The 17,382-nt window shown below is 48.8% G+C and overlaps 1 protein-coding gene across 4 annotated transcripts in view; it reads left to right on the top strand.

Moving 5' to 3' along the window:
* The window catches only part of Smg6 (SMG6 nonsense mediated mRNA decay factor), a 219,480-nt gene that overhangs the window by 191,788 nt on the left and 10,310 nt on the right, over positions 1-17,382 (top strand). For all 4 annotated transcript variants that reach the window (XM_021642073.2, XM_021642072.2, XM_060387319.1 and 1 more), the window contains 2 exons: positions 2,481-2,657; positions 6,242-6,388. In XM_021642073.2, the coding sequence (XP_021497748.2) occupies positions 2,481-2,657; positions 6,242-6,388 (324 nt within the window). The remainder of the gene's footprint in view (positions 1-2,480; positions 2,658-6,241; positions 6,389-17,382) is intronic.

Here is a 17,382-nt window from a genome sequence, read left to right as displayed (position 1 = left end):
TGGGAGTCCTGTGGCCCTTTCACCATCCAGGTGAGCCAAGGACCATTAGAAACTCCTTTTCTCCTCACTCCTTTACCTCCCGTCCAGTGGCAGCAGACTCAGGCCAGAAAGGAAAGTCCTGGCTCCATTACATAATTCTCCATAGTGCAAGCAGTAGCTGGGGCATAAGGTCAGAGGTCATAGTGAGGTCAGGTGGCTGACACACACTGTAACGACAAGGTGGTTAAAATTAGACCACAGAGAGGAAACTGGCAGTCTTGTGGAAATGCAGAAGTTTCCTCTGCAAGTGAGAGACTGGGGATGCAGGGAGGCCACTGTGCGTGCTGCCTGCCAGGCTATTACTCATTTCAGCTCTGTTCTTTATTGCTTTTAGCCCCTGCTTCTGTATTTCTAGCCTTCCTCATCACATGTATGAGTACAGCCATGGTTACCTGCCCTGGCCCAAGGCGGGGACCTTCTTTACCCCTTCAGGGAGGTATCCGGGATTAAGCCCCTTAAGCTCAAGGGGCTTTGAGCCTCTTTAGGGAAACCTCCTAGATGGAGGGGGTCAGATGCTTAGCCTAATATTCTACCCTGTGGTGGCAATAGCTATAGGTGAGTGGCATCTGAGCAGGGGAGAAGGTGGTGGCAGAGAATGAGGTTGTGGCACAGGTGACTGCTGTGCATGCCCTCCCCCTGGCCAGCGCCTAACACAGTGATGACTTGTTCCACCTTGTCTTAAGCTGTGGTCATCCTATGTCACCTGTTGGCCATGGTCCCCAGTGAGTTTCTCGGTGTCTACCAGGCTTTTCCCACGAGCCTGTTGTATGCCCACTTTATTCTTATAATACCCTGCCAGGGAAACACGGGAAGTACAAAATGTAGCCTTTGGCACTAAAGGGCTTGCCTTCTGAATGGAGGGTTAGCATGTGCAACTGGAATGGACAGTCCAGTCTGCACATCAGCCCTTCACCTCTCCTTTCACATTCAGAAATGAGGTTGAAAAAATGGGTCAGGGGAATGGGGGCTAGTGATACGACCCATTAGGGAACAGCACTGGCTGCTCTTACAAAGGTCCTGAGTTCAATTCCCAGCAACCACAATGGTGGCTCATAACCATCTATAAACAAGATCTGGTGCCCTCTTCTGGCCTGTAGGCACATATGCAGGTAAAAATAATAAAGAAATAAATGTTTAAAAAGAAAAAAGAAAAATGGGTCAGGGGAATGGGGGCTAGAGAATACAGCTCATCAGGTAAGAGCACTGGCTGCTCCTCCAGAGGACCTGGGATCCATTCCCAGCAGCCACATGGCAGCTCACAGTCATCTGTAACTCCAGTTCCAGGGGGTCTGAAACCACCTTCTGAATTCCTTGTGCACCAGGCATGTATGTATTGCACAAGCATACATGCAGGCAGAAGACCCATGCTCATAAAATAAAGTAAAAATTTTTAAATGGGTCTTGATTGTTTAATGTATTCTAGAATCACTGATGAAAGCGCCGCCCTCTGAGTTGTCTCTGGCCAGTATGGTGTAGAAATAGCTCTCTGCATCTTAGGTGCACATCAAGCAGGGTCCTCTTCCTTGATGACCCCATGAGGCCCCAGAAGCCAAAGAGTAAGAGAACAGCACTAGATAGCAAGGAAAAGGACAGTGCAAACAACACAGCTACAGAGAGATGTGAAGGTGTGTGTATGTGGTCTTGTAGGGAGGGTTCCAGTCTAGATGACAATGGACACTTCATCTGAGACCCTGACAGATTTGGCAGTTGCTTAGGATAATAAGTCACATATCAGCTAAATCAAGCCCAGCTTCTCTGCCAGCATTGCCGATGTGCTGCTGTGGCAGCATGGAAACAGCTAGTGTGAGCATTAGAGGCAGGGTTTCCTCTGCTCTGCCCCAGCTGTCCTCCTGATAATTCCCTGCCCAGTTCTCAGGTGAGGCAGGAATCATCCAGGTAAGTTCAGAATGACTTGGCTAAGATGAAACAGCCAAGAAAGCTTATCTCTCAATCTGCAAATTCTCCTGGAGGGAGTCTGGAGGCGGGGTGTCAGGGGTGCTAGAAAGCAGTGTTCTAGAAAGCCTGCTGCAATGCGCTTCTCATCCTGGTACTTCTGTTCCAAACTTAGAAGAAATTCTGCTCTGTTTGTTGTGGGGCTTTTGCTGTTGTGTTGTTGTTTCATAAGAAGACTTTAATAAAGAAAAGCACAAGCTCTGGGGGCACCTGGCACTGGTCCTGAGGTTGTCTGCTGCCCCAAGGATGACCTAAAGCAAGGCCCTGGTGACTTCCTTCCTTCAGAAGACCTTGGTTCTTTCTTGCCTACACACACACACACACACACACACACACACACACACACACACACACTCTTGTTGCTCATACTGCCTCCCTCCCCAGTAACTTTGACACAGTTCTTATGTGCCTTGCAGCTAACAGTGTCTCTCATCTTCATCTTCCCTCTCAGAAAATGCTGTTTTTCTTCTCTCCCTCTCGCCCTGTAGGTTATTGCAGCTGACTGCAAAAGGGTCACAGTGCTGAAGTATTTTCTGGAAGCCCTTTGTGGACAAGAAGAGCCTCTGCTGGCATTCAAGGGTGGAAAATATGTGTCAGTGGCACCCGTCCCAGACACCATGGGAAAGGAAATGGGAAGCCAAGAGGGAAAACAACTGGAAGATGAGGTACTATGCGGGAAGAGCCCGCGATAGCAAAGGGAAAGCTCCCCTTCCCCCATGCCCTGATGCCCAGGCTGGAGCTTCTCCTCGGGGTTATTTATAACCTCTCGGTTCAGTGTCTATTGACATGACAGCCAAGTTCTCAAGAGTGCGCTCTGCCGGTGCCCTTCCTGCCAGTCCACCCCAGTGCCTCCATCTACGAGTTCCAGATGCGTCTTTTCAGTGCTGCATTGGAGGAGAGAGTTTAATAATGTTCAGCTCTGGAGGCTTAGGAAAGAGAAGAGTGAGTGAGGGGTGTGAGGGTTCAGGCTGAGGATCAAGTTTAGACATGTGCGGAGCTCAGCACGGCACAGGCCTGAACTCCAGCCTCCGGCTCACATACAGGAAGAGCTGACATTGCTGGCCCCGTGTGGAAAATCACCCCTCCCCCAGCTTGCTCTCCCTCTCTTACTCCCTCCCTCCCTCCTGCACATCCTGATGTGATTAAGGAATTCTCCTCTTGTTTGTTTGCCCTTGGTTGTTCCTGTAGCCCTTGCTTCACTCCAGACGTGTGTGTGTGTGTGTGTGTGTGTGCGCGCGCGTGTGTGCGCGCGCGCGAGTGGGTGCGTGTGGACGCACGTGTGTGCTTGCCTATGTACCCACCCTGCAGACCTGCTTGGTACATTGTATGCCTTTCTGGAGATGATCGCTGATGGTTATCTGTATGTGCCCAGTTTGTATGTCAGTTTAAATGAGCATAGTCCTGCAGTCTGTGGGTTCAAAGTAAATGTGACTGTATGTTGTAGATGGAGCCTGTGTGCATTTAGCATCACTTGTCAGCCTTCTTGTTTTGTGTTAGGATGTGGGTAACTCCATCTGGGTATGTTTACACATCTCACTTTTGCCTAAAGGTTGTCTCTTTTCTTCTCTTTACCCCATAGTATTAAAGACAAAAAGAAAGAAAGGAAAAAAAGAAAAGAAAAGAAACATGGGATGTAGGGAAGGGACGGAAGCAGTTCTAGCCAGAGGCCAGGTCACCCATAGGCCAACAGTCATTTGGCCTGCAGCAGTCTCAAGCGCCCGGTGGAACAGGGCGGGGTGCAAGGATGAAATCAGCAACAGGCCAAGGAAGCCAGATGTCAGCTGGAAGCTGTCGTTTAGGATCTCAGGCAGTGATAGAATGGCCACCTTTGGAACAGAGTCTTGAGAGAAGCAGTCTTGGCCTGGCTTCATTAGGATAGCTGAAGAACTCCACCCCATGCCTGATGACACAGGGCTCAGCTTCCAGGACAGAGGTGGTTCCAAGGCTATGGCTAAGCCCCCGATTCCAGATTCTCCAAATGAAACCTGGGCAGGGAAGAGTGGGAAAGAATGAGCTGTCAGCATGGGAGGAGAGAATGGAGTTGCCAGAGCCATTGGGATGTCCAGACTTTAGCAGGGAGAACAGTGCCCTATGGCCCTGGACACAGTGTGGATCTGGTGGTGCCTGTACCTGTGTGCTTTCTCTCACCCACACTGGAAGGCTCACGTAGACAGTGGAAGACGAGCAGAGCCAGTTCTCCAGCATGGCTGAGAGAAATGTCTGAACAGTACAACTAGCAGCACAGGCCTTGCTAGGCAGAGAGCTTCTCCTCCCACCCTAGAAGAAGCAGTCACCTCAGGTGCCTGATCTAGTTGTGCCACGCTACTCTCCTTCTGAGGCTTGTTGACCAGGCAAAGGTTCGTGACCCACACCAGGCTGCCCACTTCTTCCTTTTCCCACGAGTCTCCTGGGTTCCTTTATGTTAGTGGTCCCTGGGAAACCCTACTTACCCTGGTCTGTGTAATTTCATAACCCTGCACTTCCTCGTTTGCTATGAGAGCTGAGCAAACCTCAGACAAGCTTCTCTGACCCTCCTTTGACCTCAGTCCTACTCACTCCAAACCAGTGCTAACTGTCCATCCCTCGTCAGAACAGGCAAGAAAACACTCTTCCTCCGTGGGCTAGTGGGCATCTTGTTGCGCTTGCTCTTGTCCAGTTTAAGAATGTGAAGTCTTCTTCCTTCTGATGGCCAGGTATTGATAAGTAAATGGTGCCTGTGGACACCCTAGACCTCTCAGGACAGATTTTATCCTTAGCTCCCATCTCCCCAAATTAATTGGAAGACATGTGTGGTGGTGATGGGAGGTGTCCTTGGACATTCTTCTTTGTAATGGGACAATTTGTAGTTCTGTCCACTGGTTTTTGTTTGGGGGTGTTTTGTTTTAGTTTGGTTTGGTTTTTGTTTTTTTCAAGATAGGATTTCTCTGTGTAGCCTTGGCTGTCTTGGTGCTTGCTCTGTAGTCCTTAGGGATGGTGCCAAGCCACCCATCTTCCTTAGATTCCCCTTCCTCACCACCTTGCCTACACTTGTTAGCTACTCTTCACAAAGAATCCTGGGTCAGGCCTGACAAAGCTGAGCCACTAAGGGCTGGATCTGAGCTTGTTCTTTCAGCTCAGAGTCCCAGCCCTGCAGGTTTGTTCACTGTGATGGATAAGAGCAGACGTAGGAGTCAGACTCACTTGAATTTGAATCCCTGCTCTGCTTCCTGCCACCGGTGTGACTCTGAATAGTCCATTTTACTCTAAACATGTTCGTTTATAAAGCACAGATGGTAATAGCTATTGCACAGGCCATTGTGAGAATTAAAAGAGTTAATGTATGAAAAACTCATAGCCCAGTACACAGCCCATAAAAAGCACTGAGTAGCTAGTAGCTGTCAGTGTAGTCATCATTATCATCCTGTTAGAATTACAGGAATCTTCCTTCTCCTGTTGAATCACTCCCTATGTTCCCCTACTAGCCCCGTCCCCTTGGGCAGCTGTATGTTCTCTCCTGACCAAGGCCAAAAGTGAGAGAGTGAGGAATGGAGCTAGGACCACCCGGGGAGCAGTGGCTGCTGAGAACTGTGTCTGCAAGTGAGGAAGTGCCATCCCTGGGGAAGGCTCCATCAGCCTGGCAAGGAGACTCCTTAAGCTAGCCAGCCACCTCCTACTAACTCTGCCTAGGCCCTTGGAGGGCAGCTGAGGAAGGCCATGTTACGTGAATTTTTTTAATGGGGCCCAGAAATCCCCACACCACCAGACTATAGTCTTAAAAAGAAATCAGGGCAAGGTCTATAGAGCTACAGCATCTGCTCTTGATACTGTCTGGGGCAAGGGAACTTCCTTGTTTAACTCCCAGATGTTGGCCAGAGTTAATTCCTATCAGATTATTAGCGCGAATTAAATTTAAATTGAGCAGTTCAGCTTTCTCTATTGTTTACCTTTTGAATTGTTTATAATTTCAAAATGAAAACAGGTTCAAAGTTTATGTTGAGTGTGTGCAAAGGAGAATAAGGAGTGTGAACACAAACATGCAAGTGATCGTATGTGATTATGAGTGACATAGCTATGAGTGTGTAAGAAAAACTCTAGCATGTAGGGGTGCAGTTTGAAGGGAAGAGGGACAGCTCCTGCCAACACATTCCAGGGAACCCTTGGCTATGAATACTCCCACTATGATGTGGGGGACTAAAGGACAGGGGTGCATCAGCTAAATACCATCATGACTCATGACCTCCTTTCTCCTTGTCTGTGCCTTTACCCCAAGGAAGAAGATGTGGTGATTGAAGACTTTGAGGAAGATTCAGAGGCTGAAGGCAGTGGGGGTGAGGATGACATCAGGGAACTTCGGGCCAAGAAGCTGGCTCTAGCAAGGAAGATAGCTGAGCAGCAGCGTCGCCAGGAGAAGATCCAGGTAAAGCCTCACTGGAGAAGCTGATTCCCACTGAGGAACATGAGGGAATGGCTGTACATGAGGATGTGGCTATACAAGGCATGTATGATGTTAACAGGGAGTGGCAGGGCATCCTGTTGTTAAACTCCACCTCTACATTCAGATTGTATGTCTTTCCTTGTGAGTTCTAAGTCTACTCAGTGTCTGCTGGCATCACTTTTCTTAGGAGATTCTGGCGACACCACACATACAGTCTTGCATACAGTTTAAGAGACTCATCTCTTTCTCCATATGGAGATATTCATGGAGGGCACTCCTTCTTGAGGTATGCCATAGCCATAAGCTACTTATCTGTGTTCTCAGGTAATGGGAGCACCCCCTTTGGTCAGAGCACTTTCCGCATCCTCCCAGGAAGAAGCTACTTGATCTGCATGCAGGGGTGACCTTACTGTCAGCCCTCCTGGAAGCCAGGCCTTCATTTCCAGCAAGTTTTTCTCCTTGGCTTTCCCAGATCTGTCTCCTTGTACTAAAGACTTACTTCTCCAAGCAAGTTAAGCCCCCTTCATAGAGCTTGTACATGGGGAAGCCTTAAGCCTCTCCCTCTGCCTCTCTAAGCATGCGTCTTTAGGTCTTTCTTCAGATGTTCCTCTCATCTTCCTCTTCCCCATCTCTTTCCCATCTGTCCCTTTCTCCTACCCAAACCCCAATGCCTGCCCCTCTCCATTTTGAGACAAGGTCTGTGTGACCCCGGCTGGCCTTAAATTCACAGAGTTCACTTGCCTCTGCATCCAAAGTGGCTCCAAAGGCAGGTATCGCCACTCCTGGCATCCTGTTCTCCCTTTGAACAATATGGTTTAGTATAGAAAGCTAAGCAAACTTGATATAATTCAGGGATCTGACATTTGCCTAGCTTTACAACCCTGAGAAAATTGTTTGACTTTGAAGAGTCTGTTTCTTCATCTGCAGAGTAGAGTGATAACATCTCCTTTTACTGTCCCCAGAGCTTGCTTGAGACGGTGCTTAGCCAGCAAGGGTTCCCTTTGTTTCCCATCCCTGCCCCAGGAGAGGATGATAGCAGTTGGAATTGGTCTTTTGGAATGGACCTACACCTGTCCTGCTGCTCCTAGGATCCAGCATGCAGTACTTCTACCTGCCTGCCAAGCTTCACATGGGGCTGACCGTAAACCTCTTTGTGGCCCAAAGAACAACATCATCTTCACATTTCTCTTTCTGCCCTTTTCTTTCTCACTATTCGTCTTCACAAATGTTTTATCTCAAGTCACCACCTCCATGTCTTGACCCTCAGTCCAGCTGTTAAAGAAACACTGCCAGAAGTCATCTAGGACCTATTTTTACTAAACTTAGCCCTGCTGTGCACGGTGGTATGAGCCTGTAATTCCAGCACTTGTTATGTGGAGGTAAGATTTCAAAGCCATCCTCAGCTACAAAACAAGTTCAGAGTTAGCCGGAGCTACAGCTTTGGGTTCTTAAGCCTCTTTCCTCTAACTTCACGTTCACACAGTGAGCACACTGTTGTCTTTCCTGCTGCTCAGAGCTACGTTCCCAGGCTTCCTTTGCCATTCATTAACTCCATCATCCTTTCTGTTGTTTGTTTTTTGTTTTTTTTTTTGTTTGTTTGTTTTGTTTTTTTTTAACCAACCAAGCTGAATTTGAATTTAACAGAATTTTTTTGGTTGACTTCATTGATGGTATTATTTTAAATTCTACCATGACCTTTTATCTCTGCTAACCAATTCCTTACCATAGCCTATCTGCTCACTTACCCCTCCTCTGCTGGATCTCATTGCCACTGCTACCCTAGTTCAGGGACTAACAAAGAGCAAGTATGGCTCGACACTGTGTGGTTCTGGAGGGCTGACTGTATGACCTGTGAGTGGCCCCTCTTGGACTTAGAGAGTGCTTGGTCTGTCCACCAGGCTCCAGCCCGCACCGTGAGCTCACAGTTCACTTTTCACAGCGCCATTCTCCTGCTCAGAAATCATCGGTGCCTTTGATTAGCCAATGAAATAAATTTAATTCCTTGTAATAACGGATAAGGCTTGTGATCTGCTCCCGGTGTGTTTCTCCCACTTCGTTTCCCGTGAACACACTCCCTGTGAGCCATTATTAGCTAGCAAGGAGACACTGGGTGACTTCTGAGCCTGTTTCTGACTCTGTGAAATTAACTGGCACAGCACCTACCTCATAGTTGTTGTGCCTCCTTGGGATGAGCAACAGTGTGTAGACAGTGCCTGTCCGCGCATTAAGATGCCTGCCCAAACAGTGGCATTGACCGTTGTCTCTGCTCACCGCCCAGACTCACTCTGCCCTTCCTACTTTTAGATCTTTGTTGAGTCTGTCTCTCAATCTAGAGAGCTCTCTTTCTGCTCCACATTTCCTGTGACCTGTTAAAATTCTATTTTCCCTGCATTCCCCAATGAAACTCCATCTCCCCAGTGAAGCCTTCCCTGATTTCTCCCAGGAGGAATTTGTCTCTCTGCTGTAGGGTCCTGAAGGGTTGATTTATACCTCATTTGTGGAACTGGTATCGTATCTCATTACAGTTATTTGTGGGCCTTTTCCCCCACACTACTATGAATTTCTAGGAATCAGGGACCATGTTCTCAACTCAGTCTTCTCAAGTGGTATTGAGCCTTGATAGCTGGGATATGCAAAAGGGGGTTGCATTTTAGAGCTATTCTTTAGTTTTTGTTTGGTTTTTGGTTTTGGTTTGATTTGATTTGGTTTGGTTTGGTTTTTGAGATAGGATTTGTCTGTGTAGCCCTTGCTGTTCCTGAAACTCTCTCTGGAGTACAAATTGACCTCCAACTCTGCTTCTGCCTCCCGAGAGCTCAAATTAAGGTTGTGTGCCACCACAACCTCATATTAAAACAAGTGATTTGACATGTGAGTGAGGTCTTTTAAAAGATCCTTTAATCCCAGCACTCAGGAGGCAGAGGCAGGTGATCTCTGTAAGTTCAAAACCAGCATGGTCTGCATAGCAAACTCCAAGACAGCCAGAGGAACACAGTGAGTCCTTGTCTCAAAACACAAACAAAAAAGATTCAGTACAGGACTGGCAAGATAACTTAGCAGGTAAAGGCACTTGCCACCAAGCATAGTAATCTGAATTCAATCCCCATACGATAGGAGAAAACTGACTCCTGAAAGTCGTCCTCTGACACACGCTATGCACATATACCTGCTCCCTCTACCACACATGACTGATAGGTGAATGGACAGACAGGAAATTGTTTTTAAAAGATCAGGTACAAACAAGCCAGGGTATTGAAGCTCAAGAGGCTTAGGCAGGAAGGTTACAAGTTCAAGGCCAGAGCTGACCTATACTGAATCTGAAGTACGTAGGTTGGGCTACATAGTGAGACCCTGTTGAGATGGGAGAAGGGTGCTGTGGGGACACATGCTGTAGCAGCAGCTCCATCTTTGACCAGAGTACACTGTCCGGGTTGGCCGTGTAAGTAATAAGCAGTCGTAATAATTGGAGGATTAATATGAGGCCTCACTTCCAGAGCCACTAAGTGTGTCCCACAGTTCTGTTTAGAGGAGGTTGCTGTGGCCCCTTTAAGAGCAGGCCCCACATGCACCACTGCTGGCGGCCCTGCCTCCTGTCAACCTCCTTCCTCCAGCCCCATAGCCACAGGAGGATTTCTCAGCAGAGGAAAAATTCCCCCTTTTACCTCCCCCTTCTCTTTAATGCCCGGGGCCCTTCACTTCCATAATTCTTCATTTTCCAGCCTTGAACGTAAGCCAGACACATCTGTCTGGCCATATGCGTGAACCCTGGAGTCTGTGCCGAGGTAGCTGTAAAACAGGGCCGGTGAAGGCCCTTCTGGGAGAGCACACACATGTGTGTGCCCTCAGGCCATTGGCTCCCTGCCCAGAACCACGGGGCCTCAGCGCTTCAAACCCATGTTAACCTTCTCTATTTTTCCTCTTTTTGTTTAATTTAAGGGGGAAAATCCCAAGGAAAAGGTATAAATTGTCCTGGGAGTAGGGGAGAGGCTCCTAGCTAGAGAGACCATTATTGTTGGCAGGTACCTGGGTCACACTAATACAATAAGGAAGAAAGGAGCATCCAGTGAATTAAGATCGGAGAGATGGGCTGTAAATTACACTGCTCTGAACTCCACCAGTCTCCAGGGTGTTAACCGAGAGGTGTAAGGCAGGTCCCCAGCTCCCAGCGCCTTTTACAGATGCAGCAAAACAGGAACCACACATGTTTGGGGAAGGGGATATGAAGATGGGGTTGAACAAAAACCCCTTCGCCCCAAGATGGCTGTAAAGTCCAAGTGAGATCTGGGGCTGTAGCCACACCTCCACTTCCCTGCTCCCACATAGACCCTTGGGCCTCGAGCTCATCTGTGGAGATGGGGGAGGTGAGGCCTGGCCTCCTTCTGCAGCCTGTCCCTCCCTGCTTCCGGCACTGCACAGAGGCTGGTGAATGGGGCCGACTAGAGGTCAGAAAAGGGGTGTGGGGAGCTCTCAGGGCCCGTGCAGCTGAAGCTGCAGAGCCAAGGCAAGCCCCTGGATATGAGGGCTGCCAAGTCCACCCACCCAGGGCTTTGAGACCACAAACTCTGGCTTAGTCCAGGCCTTGCCTTGTTGCCTATGATGGCACTTCCTACTGTATTGGTCCTGTCTGCCTCACTGCTTTCTGCCTGTGTTTTTGTTTGCACTGCCGTTCTTGGGAGATGTCCAGAGTCCTTAGCAAGATACATGGTTTGTCTGGGAAGTTGGTCATAAGGCTTTCATTCCTAACCAGACACCCAGGGCCAAGCAGTCACTGAGAATCCTCTTCCAGCCACAAGGCATGGCCTGTTGGCACCTCATACTGTCCTGGCCCTGTGAATCTCCTGCCTCCTCCTCTGACTCCATGAGTCTCTCCTGTGATCTGTGCTGCTGTTGGGCAGGGTCAGGTTTCCTGAGCAGTTGCAAACATCCCACCTGAAACATAACAGGCTCTTCCTCTGGCCACAGCTATTGTTTTCCTCCGCGTTATGGCCACAGTCTTGCTCTCTAGCCAGCAATGACATGAGTTCTGAAAATAGCTTCACTCCCCTGTCCCCTTCCCGCCTACCCACCCTCCTGAAGATGCAGTCACTGCTTTGTGGTAGCCCCAGGAGTTTCATTCTAAATATAGTCACAGTCCATTCACACTGCCACCCAGCCAGAGGGGGTGGGGCACTGTGGAACAATGGGTATGGACAGAACACCCCCCCACACCCACACCCCCACACCCACACACACACCTGTATGGAAGGAAGCTAGCGGAAGGCAGACACTCAACCCTGGCTCCTAGCTGTCGGAGGCAGTGTGGGGGTCTACTATACTACCAGTCCAGGGGCACGTTCACCCCTGGCGGGAAGCATATCAGTATGCAGAGCTAGCTACCGCCCAAGCCTGCCGCAGCTTCTCTGCAGACCGTGGTGCTGGACCTCCAGATGGCTCCAGCCGCTGCCACCTCATTGGCCCCCACAGCATCCACAGGGTTCTGTCTTTCCCCACAGTCGCAGAATGAGCAAGTGTTTGGCTGAAACACCTTTAGATTGATTGTAGCAGGCTCAGAAGTGTCATGCTTAACCCACAACAGAGTATATACTTCTTTGGCTTTTTCAGGAGAAGGGTTATTTAGTAACATTCAGGGTCTAGAGCAGTGGTTCAATGGCCAAGAGCACTGGCTGCCTTTTTAGAGGACCTGTGTTCCGTTCCCAGCACCCCCGTAACAGCTCACCTGTTTATAACTCCAGTCCCAGATTAGACAGCCTGTTAGGGTCTACACATGCACATGGGACATAGCCCACACACACAGGCAAATGATTTATGCACAGTAAAAGTTGTAACTCTCCCAAGTGTTCTTTAAAGTACTATAGAGTGGATGAGACTGTGTGGTTGAGTTCATTGGCTCCTATAATGATCAGGTCCCTGGAGCCCTCTGTTAAATGCTGATGAGCATGTAATCCCAGCTATCCAGAGGCTCAGGTGGGAAAACAGCCTGAGCTCAGGATTTCACAACCAGCCTAAGCAACAGAGGGACCTCATGTTTGTTTGTTTATTTATCTACAGACAGGCTACACACTGTATAGCCTTGTGTGGGCTAGAACTTGCTGTGTAGACCATGCTTGCCTTGAACTTAGAGAGTTCCGCCTGCCTCTGCCTATTGAGTGCTGGGATTAAAGGTGTGCACCGCCACATCTTAACAGAGACCTTATTACTGGGGAAGGAACAAGCAGAAAAGCCATCATAATTTTTTTTTAAAGCAAATATACTTCTTTTTTCTTTGTTTTTCTTGTATTTTTGTTTTGAGACAGGCTAGCCTCAAGCTCAGGACAGTTCTCACACAGTCTTCTCCAGTGCCGGGATTATGAGCATTTACCACACCTGATTTAAGCATCTGTTCACCCCGGTGGTGCTTTTGGACATCCAGAAAGGGATTCTAACAACTTCTCAGGGAAAGTTCTGCTGCTTTCAAGAGCCAGTACATTCTCTGCTCCCTTTGGTTTTTGCCAGGGATTATTTCACCACTCTTACTTTTTTCTCCCCTTCCCCTTTGCAATCCAGGTAGTTTTGAAAAATAGTTAGTGTTGTCAGGTCCAGTCGAGTACTCGAGTACTTGTAATTTCTTTTTTTTTTTTTTTTCCTTTTTCCCAGAGACAGGGTTTCTCTGTGTAGCCCTGGCTTCCGGCTTCCCTGTGCTGACTTTGCAGACCAGACTGCCCTCAGACTCACAGAGATCTGCCTGCTCTGCCTTCCCGAGTTCTGGCACGGAAGACATGAGCCACCATGCCGAACTGAGTACTTGTAATTTCTACTACTCAGGAAACCAGGCAAACCTGAGCAATACAGTGAAGCGCTGTCAACAGTAAACGGAGACTGTTCAACAGTCAAGAGTACTGCTCAAGCCGTGGAACAGTGGCGGCGCACGCCTGTAATCCCAGCACTCGGGAGGCAGAGGCAGGTGGGTTTCTGTGAGCTCGAGGCCAGCCTGGTCTACAGAGCGAGTTTAGGACAGCCAGGTCTACAGTACGAAATCCTGTCTCAAAAAACAAAACCAAAAAATTAATAATGAAAGTCAGAAGTATCATTTTTCACTTAAAAGAGCCCCGGCGCCCTTTACTCACTGGTAAAGCGCTTGCTCCACAAGCATGCTAAGTTCAAATCCCCAGCAGCCACATAAAAAGTAGGACATAGCTGTGTGTGCCTGCAACCCTAGCATGAGGGAAAGGACAGATCAGGTGGACCTTTGGAGTCTGCCAGCCAGCCAGTATTCCTAAAACAGCAATGTTCTACTTGAGAGAGACCCTGTCTTCAGACAGAGCGGGGAACCATGGAGAGAGATACCTGGATGTCTTGCTTGTGGCCTTTGTATATGCATACAGGGGCACATGTGTCTATCAACTCACATACGTGTATCACACATGCACATGCATACACCAGAGAATCTCACTCCGCTGTCCAGGCTGGCCTTGAACTCAGGGATGGGTTCAAGTGATCCTCCTGACTCAGTCTCCCAGGTAGTTGGGATTACATGCACATATCTGTGCCCAGCTGCTGCTAGTCGCACAATAGAAATAAATACTCCTGGGACCAGACAGCTGGCTCAGCAGTTCAAGAGCATTTAACTCTTCTTCCTGAGTCTCTGAGTTTAGTTCCCAGCAATCATAGGCTCACAACCACCTATAACTCCAGCTCTAGCAGATCCAACATTCGTGGCCCCTGTAGGCGCATGCACACATACGGACATACATGCACACACACAAATAGTTACAAATAATAAAAATGAGTTCTTAAAAAAATAAATATTCCTGTGCCTCTCCTTCCTGTTCCCAGTTGCTGATGTCTTTGATGGCCACTCAGATGCACAGAGTGTAAAAGACAGTTGTTCAAGAAGAATAGGAACTGTCGTTGTTACTAGTGAGTGTCAGGCACAAAGTTAGGCACTCAGACATGAAAGGTGAATGCAGAGGTCGGTCCTATTATAAAACCTCTCATTTGTGATAATGGTGTTGCTTTGTTTCCTGAGTAATGGAGAACACTGGGCCTCCTTGGTTCCATCACCCTTTAGAAGGAAGGAAGCAGCCGTACTGTGTATGGGCCTCCTAAGCAAAAGGAAGACTTAGGGAGAATGCCTCTGCCTGGGAAGGCCCTGTTCCGTCATCTGCTGTGCACTTTCTGTGTCAGCCAACTGCATTGCTTTTTTTATCTGTCTGTCTGTCTGTCTGTCTGCTGTGATTTTGTGTAGAATCATGCGCACTGTGTGGAAGGGAATTAATCTATGAAGGAGCCTTTCTGGAGAGGCAGCCCATTGGTGCCTCACCTATTGCACGCTGTGTCTCCTTCTCAGTTTTCTGTCAGTTTGCTCCAGGAAGCTCCGGCTGCTCAGAGATAGTTGGGCACTTAGCACTTTCCCAAAAATGAAGTTGTTTTTCTCAGGCGCACTTCATGCCAACACGGTCCTTATTGCTGCCTTGAAGTATCTACTCTTTTTATTATTTTTTTTTTAAGTCTTTCGTGTGCTTGCTTCTATGTTTGCTTGTTTTTGTTTTTGTTTTGAGACAAGGCCTTGCCAGTGATGATCTTGCGCTCCCTCGCACCCCCTTGGAGTGCCTACACTTTCCTAACGCACCATCTAAGACCAGTGCGACACAAGCTGAGCTACAGTCAGAGGGCTCCCGTGGAACTCTCCTTCCGGGTCAGCACAATTGACTCCAGGCCAGGGCTGATCTTTCTGAATCTTAGCATTCCAGTTTCACCCCCTCACTCCCACCAGAGGCTTCTGCAGCTTTTTACTCGTACAAACAAAAATAAATCTCACTACCGGCCTCTGAACTCCACAGCAGCATGCTTCCCCCTTCTCCCTGAGCGTCCCATGGCTGTGAGTGGGGACTTGGCACTCTCCCCATCGACATCACTTTTTCACTCCCTGCGCATCCTGTGTCCTTCTCTCACCGTGCGACCCAGAGATCAGAATGGGACGTGACGGCCGGCACAGGCGCCGTGCACAGCTGCCAGGAATCTGACGGGTAAAATCTGGAAAAGTTGGGAGGGCAAATGCTAAGCACACACAGGGCCACTCAGAAAGGGCCGGAAACACAGACACCCATAGAAGAGAGCCTGGCTCTTTAGCTCCTCTTGATCTGCCGTTCTTTTTATTGGTGCTAAATAAATCTTGTGACCCAGGTGTTACTCCCCTCACCTGCCAAACCCACTGGCACCCCAAAAGAAGAGGCAGCAACTTTGTCTAATCTCCTGAGACTCCATGAGGGCATGTGGAGAACAGGAAGCAGTTGTGTGGTGACTCACTGGGCAGAGCCAGGTTAGGGGAAGTTGTCTGCAGGCGTCCCTGGGACCGGATGAGGGCAGCTCAGCTTTGACCACCGCACGCAGCTTGGCCTTGTCTCATTCCCAGGGAACCATCTGCTACCTCCCTGAGAGGCTGTGGCTGTTTCACCTTTTTAGCCACGGACCAGAGCTCCAGGTACTCAAGGAAGTAATGCTTTCCCGAACTTTATTTCAGGCTTTTCATCTACCCTGCCCTCAAACACCAGGCTGCCCCACAGCCTGCCTTAGCTGCCTGGCTTAATGGCCCTTCTGCTTACCACCAGCATACAAGTGGAACGATCAAGGTCTTAGGAACTCGTTGTTCACCCAGGGTGAAAAAATGGCGGTCAGTGACTTCCTTCATGTAAGTCTAACCAGAGCTGCAGGTCATTTCTCAAAGTAGAAAAACAGAGATGTGGGAGAGGAGATATGGTGCTCCCTGAAGACTAGGGTCCCTGTCTCTAGGTACTAGTGTCTCCATCATCCTCCAGCCACGTGGCAGAGCCTGTTATTTCTTCTTCTAGAATGACAGAGATTTGGAGCCCAGGGCTCCAGGAAAAGCATTCTGGTAGAGTTATATGGAGGACAGAAGCCTCGAAAAAGGCTGCTTCTCAGCAGGAAGGGCAGCGAGTATTTGCTGAATCTGAGGAGGACCATTTCCTGTTCTTCTCAGTGCACAAGCCAAGTTTAGTCGAATGTCCTATCAGAAAGATTAGTATTACTGTCCTGTTGGCAGCTCTCTGGGGAGGGGCAGTGGTCCAAAAACCCTGGGAAGGTGGCTGACACTTTCCCCTTGTGAGGCGAGAGCAGTCGAAGGAGCTGAGCAGACAGGGCCTCTCAGCCACATCTCTCAGGCGGCCACTGTCCTGTGGCCTTTGTCTTCGCCAGCTGTGGTGGCAGTGGCAGCAACAACTTACTCATAGGGAAAGGTCCCTGGTAGGTCACCGAAAAGCCACCCCCTCATTTGAAGGCATGCCCTTTCAGTTTTACTGTCACCCTTAGTGAAGCCTAAGCACCTTCTTGCTGACTGTTGGTGGCCAGACCCGGCACCGTGGGCCTCATCTCAGTTGGCACGCACATGCACTTCCTCTACGATGTTTCTGGGTCTGTTTTTGTAGTTGCTGTTTCAGAAGACTGTAAGAGGGAGTGAGGGAACCGGGACCCACCCACCTGCTTTTCTGGAATCCTGTTGGTACTGGCTGGCTCCCTACCTAGAATCTGCCAGAGAAGATAGATCCGTGCTTCCTAGCCATGGTCCCCAGAGGATAGCACAATAATAAATATACTCTGTAGGAACAGATATACCCTAAACCCTTCTCAGCAGGCCATTGCTACCCATGTAATACTGTCAGACTAATTGACAGTGAGCTTTGCAAATGTTCACAGAGCTTCCCAGAGATGGGAAACCCTGTAGCACAGTTCCTGGCTTGTGGGCTTCTAAGAGTGACAGTGGCTGGTACACAGACCTCCTAGTGGTGATGGAGGCGATTGTTGAGTAGTGTGGGGTGGGGCATTTCAGTTTCTACTATGATACAACACAATTATGAAATCCTTAATATTCTAGAGAACTAGCCCTGAAGAGCCTAAGACAAAAAATCCTAATCCCAATTTAAAGGAAAAGTCAGGGTTAGGATTACTTGTAGGGGGTTGTTGTGGCAAAGGGTTAAAAATAGAAC

The sequence above is a fragment of the Meriones unguiculatus genome, chromosome 7 (genome assembly GCF_030254825.1).
Source record: "Meriones unguiculatus strain TT.TT164.6M chromosome 7, Bangor_MerUng_6.1, whole genome shotgun sequence".
NCBI classification, from domain to species: Eukaryota; Metazoa; Chordata; class Mammalia; order Rodentia; family Muridae; genus Meriones; species Meriones unguiculatus.
Note: the sequence above shows the minus strand (reverse complement) of the source record. Positions and strands in the feature narration are given on the sequence as shown.